This window comes from Myodes glareolus, chromosome 2 (genome assembly GCF_982192425.1).
Source record: "Myodes glareolus chromosome 2, mMyoGla1.1, whole genome shotgun sequence".
NCBI classification, from domain to species: Eukaryota; Metazoa; Chordata; class Mammalia; order Rodentia; family Cricetidae; genus Myodes; species Myodes glareolus.
Window position 1 is genome coordinate 40,682,070 of NC_142027.1, and position 15,346 is coordinate 40,697,415.

General features: G+C 36.5%; 1 protein-coding gene across 1 annotated transcript in view; it reads left to right on the forward strand.

Annotated features, from left to right (window-relative positions):
* Positions 1-14,322, forward strand: part of Arl6 (ARF like GTPase 6) — a 33,782-nt gene extending 19,460 nt beyond the window's left edge. Inside the window, exons 3-8 of the mRNA XM_048422742.3 lie at positions 1,734-1,795; positions 2,147-2,215; positions 2,856-2,950; positions 4,531-4,660; positions 7,927-7,982; positions 13,811-14,322. Of these exons, the coding sequence (XP_048278699.1) occupies positions 1,734-1,795; positions 2,147-2,215; positions 2,856-2,950; positions 4,531-4,660; positions 7,927-7,982; positions 13,811-13,836 (438 nt within the window). The 3' untranslated portion in view covers positions 13,837-14,322. The remainder of the gene's footprint in view (positions 1-1,733; positions 1,796-2,146; positions 2,216-2,855; positions 2,951-4,530; positions 4,661-7,926; positions 7,983-13,810) is intronic.
* Positions 14,323-15,346: the final 1,024 nt, after the last annotated feature.

Below are 15,346 nucleotides of genomic sequence, written 5' to 3' on the forward strand. Positions count from 1 at the left end.
CTAGGTAATTAGATAGAGGCAATTTAAATATTTTAGTTATAATTCAGTGAAGACATTTGATGTATTTTATGTAATTTCATTAGAAATTCTTAATCTTTATCATGTGATTGATAAAAAATCTTTTAAATAAAAATGGTAGGATCATAGGGAAAACAACAAAATTAAAAAACACTTTATTCCAAAGCTTGTTGTTCAAGGAACCTCCGAGAAATGAGGCAAGACCCCAGATGCCACAAAATAGTTTATTTCTCTAGCAAACGGAAACGATACTTTGGGGGAACTATTTATGCAGCTCAAAGGCTGACTAGAAGGAGAAGCTGAGGAACTAACCTGGGGGAGGTCTGGTTGCAGCACATTGCTGCCAACGTTCCCATGCTCCAGTTCATTTCCAGCTTTTCTTCCAGTTGGCTTTAAATTTTATAAGAGTAGAGTACCCAAGTGAACATGCTAATGTGAGGCAAATTTTCCCTTCTTCTACTCTTATTTTCACATAAAACAAACAAGATTTTTTTATTTAGATATTATTAAGGCAGTATGGGAAAACCTAGGAATAAGACTAACCAAAATGAGAATATAATTACAATAATAGCAAACATTTGTGGAATTTTATAGACACCATGTTGAGTATTTAGTACCTATTAGCTCATTTAATTCTCATAATAACTTTATGAGTACAATAATATAGTTGACATTTGAGCAAACCTAGGCTTAAATAACTTGTACCAGGTGGCAGAGCACATTAGGAGTAATTAGGAGGCTATTGTAATTCAGAGCACCAAATGGAAAGGTCTAGTCTAAGGTAATGGCACAGAGCTGGGGAAACTTAGAGAGCGAATGGCTTCATACGTAGCCTGTAACAAAGGAGGAGTCAGGAATAACTTCTAAGTATCTGAATCATAAAGTAGATACATTTTGTTTAAATGAATGAACAGTTTTGATGATGTCTAGGAGGCATTTAATGTGTCGATTATCAGTATATTTTTAAATGTCTGTGAAACCTGTCGAATTGTGTACTGCTCTTCTCTTGGCCCCGTTCTTCAGGGTTTTACAGGCTTCTTCCTGTAGAACTCCCCACCAGAGCCATCACAGCCCCGCCTATCTTACTTCAGTCTGTATCACTCCTTTACTTAGCAATGCACGTTAGACATGCACGCCTTCTGTCTTTCCTGAGTAGCAAGTTCCTACTCTACCTAGGATCAGTGTACTGGCTAATTCCATTTACTGGAATATTCTTTGCCAGGAACTTGTCCTGGGGTTTCCGGTACGTAGCATTCTTCCCGAGTACTCTTCATCCATGTTGTCATATGTTGATGGTGACTTGCATTCTCTATCTGATGAGCTCCTTGAGAACAGGGACCAGACATAAAGATAGACAATTCCAAACATACATAAGTTCAATGTACATAAATTTAATAAAAATAATGTATACAGTGATTAAGAAGTATACAGTGATTAAGAAGTTCAACACAGGAACCCAGAGTGACTTTTTAAACCACTTATGAAAACTTACTTACCTTGTTTAATAAAACAAAATGTGAATTTGCACATAAATGTTATACCAATTCATAATTGGCAAGTGAACCTTATATTTTTATGTGTCCCTATTACAGAAATTGTAATATTTAATTTTGTCATCTCCTTGGTAGCATATTTTAAAAATGAAAAAAATCTGGGACTTAAGGAAAACCCATCTTTGTAATTGCAGATGTCTAAATGTGTGTCTTCTCTTGCAGGCCCAGTGTCAGGATATAGTTCCAACCATAGGATTCAGCATAGAGAAATTCAAGTCCTCCAGGTAACCACATTCTCTCTGTGACCCTGAAGCTGGGTTTTCATACTTACCTGGAAATCAGTTGTCCTTTCCAGTCCCCATGGGTTTGGATCTTTTTGTACCGCTATCTTTAGTTTATTCTCGGCCCTTAAAGCTTAGACCAGCTCTTGAAAACTTCATTAGCAAAGGAAACATTTTTAGGTTATTCATTGAAAATAATATTTAGATTAATAATTTTTTTATTTTTCTTGAATATTAGCCACATTTATTATTCCACAGTCATGTTGATTGATCTGATATAACTTAAGATATTAAAAAAGATAACCATTTAACTTAGTTGCTTAAAATATAGTAATGTTTTGCTTTTGTTTATAGTTTGTCTTTTACAGTGTTTGACATGTCAGGGCAAGGAAGGTACAGGAATCTTTGGGAACACTATTATAAGTAAGTATTTTCATGAGTATTGCTTACCACATGGCTACACTTTAATGTCAAATACTAATTAAAAATCCCAGCGATTATATGGTTTCTGCTATAATAATGTAACTTCATACAATTCATAGCACTGTACCTTTGTTCTCCTCTCTGTTTTTGGTGTCCATGTCTCTCTGTGGTTAATATGGCTACACTTTAAGAACCAGCTGTCTGGCTACATGGCACATGCCTGCAATCCTAGTACTTGTAATACTAAGAAAGAAGGAGCACAATTTAAGGCCAGCCTGGGTTAGAAGCCTGGGTTATCAGTGCTTACACAATACTTTGCCCACTCACACCTGTGTAATTATGTACCACAGCTGCTTTCATGAAGAAACTCTTCCTATTCAAATTATTCCTTCAAGGACCAGCTCATACATAAGCATTATTACTGGCCATTTTTAGTGAAAATAACAAATTTGTTTAGCAACTGATGACTTGTTTTACAAATGTTTCCAAAGAAGATAATTTTCAGAGTAAACAGACATAGTGTTCAATAAATATTTCAGATATAACATTGCCAGCTTACTAAGATAAGATATTTTATACACACTTAGTATTGCATGTGGTGGTAAAATATGTCATTATTCTCTTTCTTTATATTATACAGAGATGGACAAGCCATTATTTTTGTCATCGATAGTAGTGATAAATTAAGGATGGTTGTGGCCAAAGAAGAACTTGATACTCTTCTAAATCACCCAGGTATCTGTGGAATTTCTGCCATGATGTCTGTGCTTTGGGTTCCATCTGTATGTGTTGCTTTGTTTTCTGGTTTAAGAAAAAGTTGTTTATGAGATAGAATTATTTTCCAATTAAATTTATAAATTTTTAAAGCTTAATGATTATACAGAATTTATAAAAAACCTTGCATTTTTTTTATTTCAAAGCTTCATACAGTGGTTTTTTGTTTTATTTTGGAAGGGGGTACTGGCATTTATTTCTTTAACATTAAAAATTCTCTGCTTTGCTGAATATATAAATAATCGATAGTAATAAGAGAATAATATTCAGACAGAAAAGATGAAGGGAAAGTGGCATTCTGAGCAGTAGGCTATCGGGTACAGTTGCTTTGGTTTCCTTATTTTCATAGTACATTGAGACAGAGGGGCAGCTAACAAAGTGGCCATATTTCTGCCTTGTTCTGCTCTCAGTGTTAGGAAAACTTCAAGTAGGAAGAAGAATTAGATTGTGGTTTTATTTATTTTTTTATTTAAGTATGTGTGTGTGCCTGAGTGTATTTACGTGGACTGTGGGCATGTAGAGCCCACAGAGGTCAGAGAGTGCATCAGATCCCCTGGAATTGGAGATACAGGCAGTTGTGAACCCCTGGGCTTTTTGGTTTTGTGTTGCTTAGGTAACAAGGGTAAGATATGGAATTAAGTGAAAAGATAAATATGTAGAATACTGGTAAGCGTGTCGTTATGAGGAATTAGCTAATAATAATTATGACTAGAAATACGCAGTGTTTCTACAAGCTGTGAATATGCTGATGTGCATTGTCCTTACTGTGGAAGGCAGTTTTGCAGTACAGGACAAAGGTGGGAAAGGGATTCTCCTGGATTCTAAGCTCTTTGATGTGTTTAGACTTGGCTTCACTTAGCAGCTAGGAGCATTTGCTGCCAAACCTGGGATCCATCCTGAGTTTGATTCTGCAGCCCCACATAGTGGACAGAGAGAGTGTTGAATCCTTCCCATGACTTTTCCTGTGACCATATGCATGCCATGGCACACCTACACCCACGTGTGCAAACACACACACACACACACACACACACACATACACGCGCACACACAGTTAAATGTAAAAAAATACACAAAACCTTTGGAAAATGCTTTCAAAATTGTAAATGGGAAAAATACATTGTTAGAAACATCTCATTTAAAAACTTCTCATTTGTTCATTCATGGTGCTGTCTGTGACTTAGAAATAAAGCAAGTCCATTTCCTTCTCATCTTCCTATTTAGGTCTGTCTCCTTGTGCTGACAACTGCAAACAAGAGAAATATTTGCCCTTTTGCATAACTGCTTCTCTAACTGCTGGATTCCCCTTCTCTGATTTTATTTATTGGTTTAAAGTCCCTACACAGAGGGCACATGGTCTTACCAAGCAGTTTTGATTTCTCTGTTTAGATGAATGTCTAACTGTGCATCTGTGTTTGTGTATGGGCCATAGCAAAAGGAGCAATAGGAAAGAGTTCATCTTATTTCAGTTTTAGGGTTTTAGGGCAAAGTGATTCAAAACACTAGAAATGTTGTGATTGCATCTTTTTTTTTTTTTTCAGATATTAAGCACCGCCGGATTCCAATCTTGTTCTTTGCGAACAAAATGGATCTCAGAGATGCAGTGACATCTGTGAAGGTGTCTCAGTTGCTGTGCTTAGAGAGCATCAAAGACAAGCCGTGGCATATTTGGTAAAACATTTTTATTTCTCATTTTGTCTTTCTGAAAGGTCTGTGAAATGTAGGGTTCTGCTTAGGTTTTTTACATCACTTTATAAATGGCAAACATGGTAGAATGCAAGCAAAGTGTTTCACAGAATTGTGACATTCCAGGTATTCATGAATATGTTGCTGTTAACTTTTCAAATCCTTTAGCACTAGAAAAAGTGTATTTTAAAAAAATCTTATGGTAAAAAACATAAATAAAATAATTCATTTGCTGTCCCGCCTTCAAGCATAGTGACTTGCTTTATCACTTAAAATTAGTCAAACCCAATCCTTTCTTGGGATAGTCGCCCTCTGGTGTAGCCTTGTCTGAGTCATTATCCAGTTAATGTTCCGGGATTGCTATTGTGTTTCACCATTACCATGTGACCCCTTTTTTGGTTTTTATTTTGGTGGTAGTCTGTCTTCTTAACACTAGCCTCAACTCTCTAGGAGTTGGGATTTATGCCACGTTTTATTGCTGTCTTATTTTTCTTTTCCCAACTTTGTGACTGGTACATGGTACATATATTATAAATTTATTCAAATGAGGAAGTAGAAGTAATGGTTGCGTATGGACATACTAGTAAACAGTATCTGAAACTGCTATACATTATAAAACTGTTCAGGGGTGACACAAACTAGACTCCTTGGGTTTTTAAAAGAGAGACCATGAAGTTGGATGGGTAGAGAGGGAGGAGTGAATGTGCTCTGAACAAATTGTATGAAATTCCAGAGAATTAATAGCGTACTTTTAAGAAGAGGCTTTAAGAGCTAGCCTTGGTGCTGAATAGAGCCGGGTTTAAGTAAACACCAGAGACACCTCAAGATTCTGTGAGTCCCGCATCCCTCTACCAAGAACGGAAACAGTGAAGTGGAGGTGGGGCGGGGATGATGGCACTCCATGGTTGTTCAATTTGAATTTGAGATTCAGTAATATTTAGTAGTTAAAGGAGAGTGTGATTTTAGACAGAGAAAAATTTTGAGATAGAACCTTTGCTATTGCAAACAGCTGGACTCCAAACTGTTGGACTCTAAAGACAACATAAATTCAAATAAATACTAATGTTTTGATTGTGCCTTGATGGGAGACACGAGAAGTGTCCATGAAGTGTCAATTTCATGAGTTAATCGCCCCTTTCTACCTAAAGTAACAGGTGAATTTAATCAGATTTATTTATTCAATTATGACATCTCAAAATGTCTGTGTGAAAAGTGAGATCATAATGCTTAAAGATAGTATATTCCCAGGTCTGCGTTCTCCATACAGCAGAGAAAAATGCCGAGAAGTTTTTTTGACCTGCCTGTAACTTTACTTCTCCTTAATTCAAACTAGACATCATCTCGCCAAGCTCAGATTAGCATTTCATTTACAAGGTTTGTTCTGCATTTTGTGATTTTTTTTGAACCTTGCACAAGATTGAAAATATGTTTATCCTTCTTTGCCAGCTTCAGCTCTATGGGTGGTAGTCCTCAGGGATAGAGGAGATGAAACATTACCTGTCTCTTACCTTAGATTGGATACAAGGATATTTGGTATAGTCTGGGAAACTAAAGAAGAATTCAGGACCTTTATTTTTACCATCTTTACTAAACATAGAGTCTAGAGTCTCATTTGAGTTGGCATGTTTTTGACTTGGTTTCTTTGTGATATATTTGGATTTGTATATTTAATTGTGAAATAGACAGTTAGTAAGGAAATAATTATACAAACATCAGATGACTGAATGGAGAAATGTTTACAGCGGAAGAGAAAGCATGACCTGACTTCTTCTCTTTGTGGCCTGACATCAGTCAGGGAGCATTTCCTGTGAAGGCCTGGTTGGAGAAGCAGCTACCCAGTCAGAGGCCAGGAAGAAAGGCTTCCTGGCTGAGAGTGTACCTGTTCTATTCTGGGAACAGCTGGTACTCTGGCTGCCAGGGAGCACTGGAAGGAGAAGCTGTGGGAGCTGTGGCCACTGAGAGATAACTCAGGGCCGTAAAGTCCAAAGCACTGGAGCACACGGGGAAGAGCTTGATCTGCTCTAGTTCTGAGCTTTGCAGTTCATCTCAAAGGAAAGGTGAAGCTTGTTCTGAGAAATATATAGGGTTTTTAGTCACTTGGTTTCACTTGTCCTGTGGACAAGGACTTCTTTCCTGTATTCTTGTCTAGAATTATATGTGCCAAAATCAATAGCTTGGATTTTTGATAAAAGTGTTTTAGTTACTAATGCCTTACTGTTATGATATATAATCAAAAATGTGCTTTGAGTAATTGTTTACCTCATACCATTTGTTTTTGACTTCTTACTTGAAGAAGTCTCAATTTAACAAGTAATTCCTTGGCAGTAATTTCTTTAGTTAGAACCAGATTAATTCTCTAAGTTTTCTACTGTGCTTTAGATGTTGCTTCCCCACTAAATGGATGCTATAAAATAATCTCTGATTATCCAGAAATTTTAGTTATGTATTAATATCATCATAGGTTGCTAGATCTGTAACACATATTTGTCTATATCTCTCAAAACAATTATTTAAACTTTTAGTTTTATATACCTTAAATAATTACAGATGAAATATCAGATTAGAGGTTTAAGGATCGAAGACAATGGAAGCATTTTTTCATTTATATGCATGCTTCAAATGGGTAATTCTTCAATAACCATGTTAGGTCATGGTAATATTCTCTCAGTTGCAGATGCCAAAGGTTACTGAAGTAGTAAATATAAAAGTACAATTGAAATTGACTGGAGTTTTATTTTCTTCTAATAGCTTATAAAAGTTTATGAGCAGCCCAGGAGTAGTGCTGTATGCCTTTAGTCCAAGGCTTGGGAAGCAGAGGCAGGCAAATATGATTTTGAGGCCAGCCTGGTTTACAGAGTGAGTTTCAGGGTAGCCCAGGCTACACAGAGGAAGAAGTCAGTTGATTCTATGAGTATACTGTGACCTAAGTCAAACATTTGTAACAAGTGAATGCTGTTGGAGCCCTGGGAAGAGTAGCGTAGGGCAGCAAACTCTAGATCTTTCTACAGTGAGAAAATAACCTGATGTTTATGTGTTCTTAACATTACTACAGATTCTCAAAATTTGTCTCAGGCATTTTTCCCAAGTCCTCAGAATCTAAGTTCCTATTTGTATTCTATTTTAATACTTTATAGTTTTGCATAATATATGTTATTAGTATTTGTTTCTTTGTAATATGAAAAAAGTTGTTATTTTACTCCTAGAGTTGTATGATGCCATAAAATGGATGTTTTGTTTGACTTTTATTTCAGTGCTAGCGATGCCATCAAAGGAGAAGGACTACAGGAAGGTGTGGACTGGCTCCAAGGTACAGCGCACGCTACTGTGCATCTGTAGCCTGTTTCCTGTTCATTCATTTCATTTCATTTTTATATTTTAATTTTATTACATCAATGCCTCCTTCTTGTTTTTTATTTCTGCTGTCAGAAAAAACAATACAGTAAGTATCTGATACCTTGCTGCATTTCTTTTATTTTTCTGTCAGATTTAATTAAATTGTTTCTCTGTGTATATCCAATATATACAGCAGATCTAGAAAATGGTTTTAATTTATGGACCCAGATTTTCATTAATTCTAGTAGCTAAAGAACACATTTGAAGTTTGGGACAAATGTCAGGACAAAATAACAACTATTTTTTATCTACCATACTGTCTACAGTACTCCATATATATATATATATGTATGTATATATATCTTCATTTATACACAGCACATATGCACAAGTTTCAACATTCATATTTAGGATTATAAATACTATTATCCTATTGATACCTTATTTATTTTAAGTTTGTTTTTTAAATCAAAATAGCTATAATAGATCATTGCTATATTAGGGAATAAATTAAGTTATAGTTTTCCCTAGGGTCATATTATCTACTGTGTATGAGAACAGTTTGAAGCTTGCAGAGCAATAGAAAGGTGTGTGTTCTGTATGTCCTTTCTGTAGAATGTTTATGGCCAAATCAAAAGTTTTCAGTGTAAACAGAATTTCTGACTATTTGTTCTTGCTGGGAACTTCCCACTCTGAATGGGGTAAAAAAAGATACAAATTCTAATTACAATTTGTGGTTATAAGTACTACTTCCATTTAACATTAGATATGTGTAGCATAGTTTTTCATTTTCTTCCTTCATCTTTTGGAAGCCATGGCAGAATTATAGCCTGTTGTGTTGGGTGGAGGAGTAATCTGCCTACAAATGCTAAAAACTTGTTTTATAGCAAATAGAAATACATAAAATCTGCTCTTCTAGTGAATTCCACACAGAGACTTTTCATTTCTTTCCTCTTTTTTTTTTCTTGTTTGTTTGCTTGTTTGTTTTGTTTGAGACAAGGTCTCTCTGTGTAGCCCTGGCTATCCTAGAACTCATTCTATAGACTAGGCTGGCCTCAAAACTCAGATTTGCCTGCCTCTGCCTCCTGAGTGCTGAGATTAAAGGCGTGTGCCAGCACTGCCTGACACAGAATTCTTTAGCTTGTATTTATTCAGTCAAAACATTTACTATTAAATTGCAATGAACATTCTAGTCATATTTTATAAGTGAAGCAAACATCTCTAATGGTTCTCAAAATTAGTAAAGGAATATTTTCTTTGAACACGCCAACTTCATGTTTCAAATTATTAAAGAAGTGTTCAGGGTTATGGCATGGATTTCTGATAGAAACCATCTGCAATCTGGGTTGCAGATTAAACCCAGAGAAGATAGAGAGGTGTATTTTCTTTCCTGCCTCTTCCTTTACCAATGCTGATGTTACTCTCAGTGAAGATGCCGCGGGCATGCTTAGTATAGTGACTCTGGGCACAACACCGAACAGAAGATGATATAGCTTCTAGGTTTTGATTTCTGTCTCTCCTTTCTTCCCCAACTTCATTTATAGTTCTATTTTTTATTTTTTTAATCCTTACCAATAGCCACTAGGTGTCAGTAATGATCCAATTTTCTAGGACCAATTTTCAACGTTTCTTGGTACCAATTCTTTTTCTTTCTATTCGGACCTATTACCTTCTGTCCCAAGTCTTTGTGAGAATAGAATATTGGTAGAACTGGTTCTGTGTCCTTTTGTTGCAACAGTCCCTGCAAGGTAAGTAGGAGCATCCTTGTCTGCTCTGTACAACAGGAGGAGCAGCAAAAGAGCTGGCCTTGAGGCAGATCGTTTATCCCACTTACTATTACCCTCTCTTCACACTAAGACATCTTTTATTACTTTATGAAGTAACTTTCACATCTGTGTTATTAAAAACTTAAATTTCATAAAATAATGTCTATATGTGTTGAAATACAAAGCATAGGAAAACATATAATACATGCCATGTTTACTCTTTTACCTAGGTACATTATTTAAAAGAGGTAGAAACTATATAGTTTTTTTAAAAATGAGTTTGTCAGTTTGTGTTTGACTAGATGATCATTTGTATTTTCCTATAAGATAGTAAGTAGTGGAGATCTTATTGGTCTCAGTTACCGGTTAAAATGTGAAAAGACGTAAACGCCTGTCTTCAAGACAAGTGATAGTAAGTGAGAGAGACTAGCCTGCTTGAGGTGTGACTTTTTAGCTACGTGCACATAGAAAAATCTAGCTGCAGAAGATCTTTCAACTGAATTATATTCATTTTACTGTCAGAATCCTGATGTTTTCTAGCACATTAAATAAGGTTCATTTTGTACTAATTTAATCTTATTTCTTTAAGCTTAATATTGGACTTTTCATGAAATATTATATGTTACATAAGATTATATTCTCTTTTGAAAGATTCAGTAATTTGTATGTGTAATAATGATAAAATTTCTAGTTCTGAAACATTCAAGTGAGATTTTTGTTGGGGGAGATAGGTTTGTTTTTCCTTTTTTTCCTTTGTTTGTTTGTTTGTGTTTTTTTGCTGAGGAGGGTTTCACTATTATGTAGTACTGGCTGACCCGGAGCTCACTCTCTGACTTTCCAAGCAGTGAGACTACAGCCATGTTCAACCTGCCCAGAGTTTCAGTGAGATGTTTTTTTAAAAAGCTTTCCCAAAATAATGAAACTTGTTTTACCACATTACATGCAAGGAGAAAAATCAGTAATGCCTCCTGATTTCAAACCATGAGCTTGTTTTTGAATACCAAGAATGATCCCAGGACATCTTTCACATGTGTTAAGCAAACACACATGATAGACAAGTACTGTACTTCTGATTACCACACTAGCCCACATGTAGATTTTGATATCTTTGTTGTACATATTGCACAATTTTCTAATGAAAATAGAGGATTGAACATATCTAACAATTTCAGCTGTCACTAATGATAAAGACAGTGTTTTCAAAAGATTTAAATTCTGTGTATGAATGTGATAAAAATGGTAGTCTTGTTTGGAAAGCTGGAAATCTGTGGATATAGTTTGTCTTAATGGGCCCCAAAAAGCTGAATCCTTGGTGGACAGCCTGATTCACATGGAAGATCTTCCCAAAGGTTTAGAATATGCTTGTAAGTAAAAAATGGATCTGGAACTGAAAAGAGAAATCATGACTTCCCACACCCAACAACTACAATAGCAAAAGTGAGTTTTAAGGATTCTTCTTTGCAAATATTCAATCACTATCTGAACTGGAGAACACCAGACTCATGGTATGTGGCAATAGTAAACTGAAAGCAAGGAGGGACTACAAGTTTTCATAGATAATCTCGTAATTCTCCTCTGTTTCCTACTCCTCCAGGAAACAAACAGTAGGAGTAGGCGTAAGGTACAGAGAGTCATCTGAGGAATCAGACTGAGAGGGAGGCAGTTGCCAGAGGTGGTGGTGCACACGTTTAATCCCAGCACTCAAGAGGGAGAGGCAGGCGGGTCTCTGAGTTTGAGGCCAGCCTGGTCTATAGAACAAGCTCCAGGACAGCATGGGCTACACAGAGAAACCCTGTCTAAAACAAATAAGCAAAAAACAAGCAAGCAAACAAACAAAAATAACCCCCCCAAAAAAAGCGAAAAAAAAGAACAAAAAAAGAGGTCATATTGAGAAGATCCTGTATCCAAACACGAGACAGTTTAGAAAGAGAACCAAGAAACTAAAGAGTAGTGGGTCATCAAAAAGTATTTGTTGGAACTGAATCTTGAGAGCCCAGAGCAGGGGAAGAAAATATCTCTACGCAAGGCACATCATTAGTAAGGTTCAACCCTGAAGACAGTGGAAACTTGTGCAATCTTTCCGAGGTGGAAATGGGTTTCACATAAGGAAAGGAATTGCTGCATCTAACTTCCCAACACCCGCTACTTGGGAGCTCCATGGTAATGGTGAGTGTCTAGAAAAGATCATAGAGGATATACAATAATCACATACTGAGGCAGTATCAAAGGTGACCGTAAATTAAGACTGTTCTGCTGTATTAGTTCAAGGAGAGAGTAAGCCAGGAAAAGAAAAAGACAAGCTCAAGGGGCTCCTTTCCCCCGTGTATTCGTAAAGTGCCCATTGTGCAGGCTTGAGGCCTAAGTGAGATTGAATCTCCAATACTTACTGAAAGTCAGTAGCATTCATCTGTTGTCCAGTGTGCCTGTGGCAAGATGCAAGGCAGAGGTAGAGAATCCACAGAAGCCGTGGGTCAGCCTGGTACACACAACAACAAACACGAAGACCCTGCCTTAAGATAGAAGACAAGGACCACCACCACGTTTGACTTCTGACCTCCACACATGGAACAGCACACATTCACATAGACACATGAATATGAATGTGTTCTCCTGCATCATACACTCTCAAAGTTAGGATAGACTGGGAAGAAAGGAAGGATGGCTAGATGGATCAGAACTAGGAAAACCAGCCCAGGAATGGAGGGAAAAAAATCCCTGAACTATTAATGGAAATTCTAGACTGATGATACAAGGGGTCTCAAGAATAACTAGCAAGCTGAGAAAAGGGCTGTCTAGGTTGGAGAGTCCTCATCGTGTTTAGAAAAGAGTTCTTTAACAAGGTGTAAACAGGGACTAGACAGATTGCTCAGTGGTTAAGGCTGCACCTCCAGAGGACCTGAGTTAACTTCTCAGCACTCACATGAGAGCTCACAACCATCCATGACTCCAGTTCCAGGGGACTCAACATTACTAACTTCTGTGAGCATCAGGCATGCATACAGTACACAGACATTCATGTAGGGAAAACGCCCATGTACATAAATAATTGTTTAAAAAGAAGGTGAAGATGATAGGTTATGTAATGTGCTTCACATGTGAGACTGAATTTGTGTGAAATGTGCTTTTTAAAAAGGAAGAAAAGGCCTGGGGGTGGGGGCGCATGCCTTTAATCCGAGCACTTGAAAGACAGAAGCAGGTGGATCTCTGCGAATTCGAGGGCAGTCTGGTCTACAAAGTGAGTTCCAGAACAGCCAGGGTTACATAGTGATACCCTGTCTGGAAAAAGCAAAAACAAGTACTCCTTGCTTTGCTGGGTAGCAGTGGTGGTTCACACCTTTAATCCCAGCAGTTGAGAGGAAGAGGCAGGAAAATTTCAGTGAGTTCAAGTCCAGCCTACTAATCAGAACTAGTTCCAGTACAGCCAGGGCTGTTACATAGAGAACCCCTGTCAAAAAAAAAAAAAAAAAAAAAAAAAAAAAAAAAAAAAAAAAAAAAAAAAAAAAAGGAAGAAAGAGGAAAGAAACAACGGGCTTAGTTGAGATTATAACCTTAGAGGAAAGCGCTCATACCCACCTTTCTGAATGCGGCGTGACATTGACATAGTCATATAGATAATGATGGCAAGCCGAGTTAGAAGTTAGAAGTGTTAGGGCCATAAAGGTGGCAAAGGAATAACTGAATGGGAGTGTGAGAGCTTAAGTCTAATAAAGTGACTGATGTTTCGGGAATTGCTGTGTGTGTTTAGTGAATTGTAAGTAATTACCTAGAAGGGAATTAATTAAGTAACAGCGACCAAAAAGAACCAAAGACCAAACGAACTGTTAGGGGTCTTTCTAGTAAGCCTGTAGAATTAGCTAATCCTTACCTACTGACAGCTTATATAAAAATTAACACAGCAGTATTAATTGTATCTTAAGAAAATGATATGCAGGTAGGATTTCTCTGTGTTATATAGGTTAGCTTGAGTTAACTTAGAGAAGAGGGTTGCTGGTCTTTCCTTGTGAGACTGATCATAGTTTTGTCTGTTTGTTATCAGATCAGATCCAAGCTGTGAAGACATGAAAAGATAGTCTCTGGAGACCTCACCAGTTTTCAATTAAAGGCATCTATGTAAGGCATACTGAATAATCTCAAATTTATTTTAAAAGATTTATGCAACCAAAAATATTTTACAATATTGTGCTTGGTTTTATGGACTCTGGAAGAATTTTTTAAGAATTTAGGACTTGTGACATTGTTAATCTGGCCATTAACTATATGGAAATTAACATTACCTCTGAATGCCTTAGTTACCAGCTTCTTGTAAAGGTCTACGTATTGTTGTAATTAGAATGTGTAAATACCAACTATAAGCCATCTCAATAGCCTATCATGATTTATGATATCTTTAATGTATTTTTAGTTTTAATTGTCTTCTAAAAGTTGACTTTATGACTTTAAAGCTCAAATTGTGTTCGTGAAACAGCTTTAAAGAGTTATAAAGGATCACAGGTAATTGGTATATATGTAATTCTTATTGTGTCACTATCAATAAAAAAATAAAATATACCACCTAGAGTGCTTTGTTCATGTCAAAAAGAATAATGTGTTGGTGTGGTGTTTGGTGTTTTACTGCCAATCATTATCTGAGACCAACTAAACTAACTTTATTTTCTCACTGCTAACTGAATAGTTCCATACTTTCTGATCAGGCGTTGCCCTGTAAGGCAGCATGTGTGTTTTTCCCTTCACAGTTGTGGAGGTTTGGGTATGTGATCAGCACATTCTTTTAGGTCACTCATATGTGTAAAGTATCCATTGCCTTCGCTGAAATCACTTTAATAAGGGAGAATCTGAGAACATTTCACATACGATTAATAAATTTTATTTCATTAGCTGAAAGACAATATTGCATTTTCAGATTAATAAATTAAAATTTAATAAGTAACATTAATATTTTTATAACTGTCTTGTTTTTTCTCTCAACATGCCTCTGTGTTTCTGTTAAAAGAGAATATAGGAGATAATTTATAAAAAGAGAGAAATGAAGAAAGAAAGATTTATTCTTGTTCAAATTTTGAGAACTTGAGTTTATGCTCAGCTCCTTGTGTTTAGTCCCATGCCGAGGCAGTTTCATGGCTGTGATGCCTGACAGAGAAGCTCCTCACTTCCAAGCTAGGAAGCAAAGAAGAGAAAGGGCTGGGGTAACCAAACCTCTTCATGGGTGCATCCTCACTTCACTGCTTAAGGAGCCTACAGAGTACAGTCAGAATCCAAATAGTAGATTCCAGTACCTCAATAAACTATTTATAAACTGCTATGTGAATGTTCTTTAAAATTTCTGATACATGTCACATTTACAACATGTAACTTCTCACAGCCTAAAGACCATTTATAATTTGAAATTAGACAGTGAGACAACTCACATAACAGTGGTGTCAATTCTGACATTGCATTTGAAAGAAAAGCTATGAATTGTATAACATCTTAAACATGCTTAGCCATGAAGGTAATAGAAGGGAAAGGTAAGGAGTACAGATTCATTCCCAGTGGTGGTACATGTCTTTACAGATTTCTAAAAATAGCAGTCAGT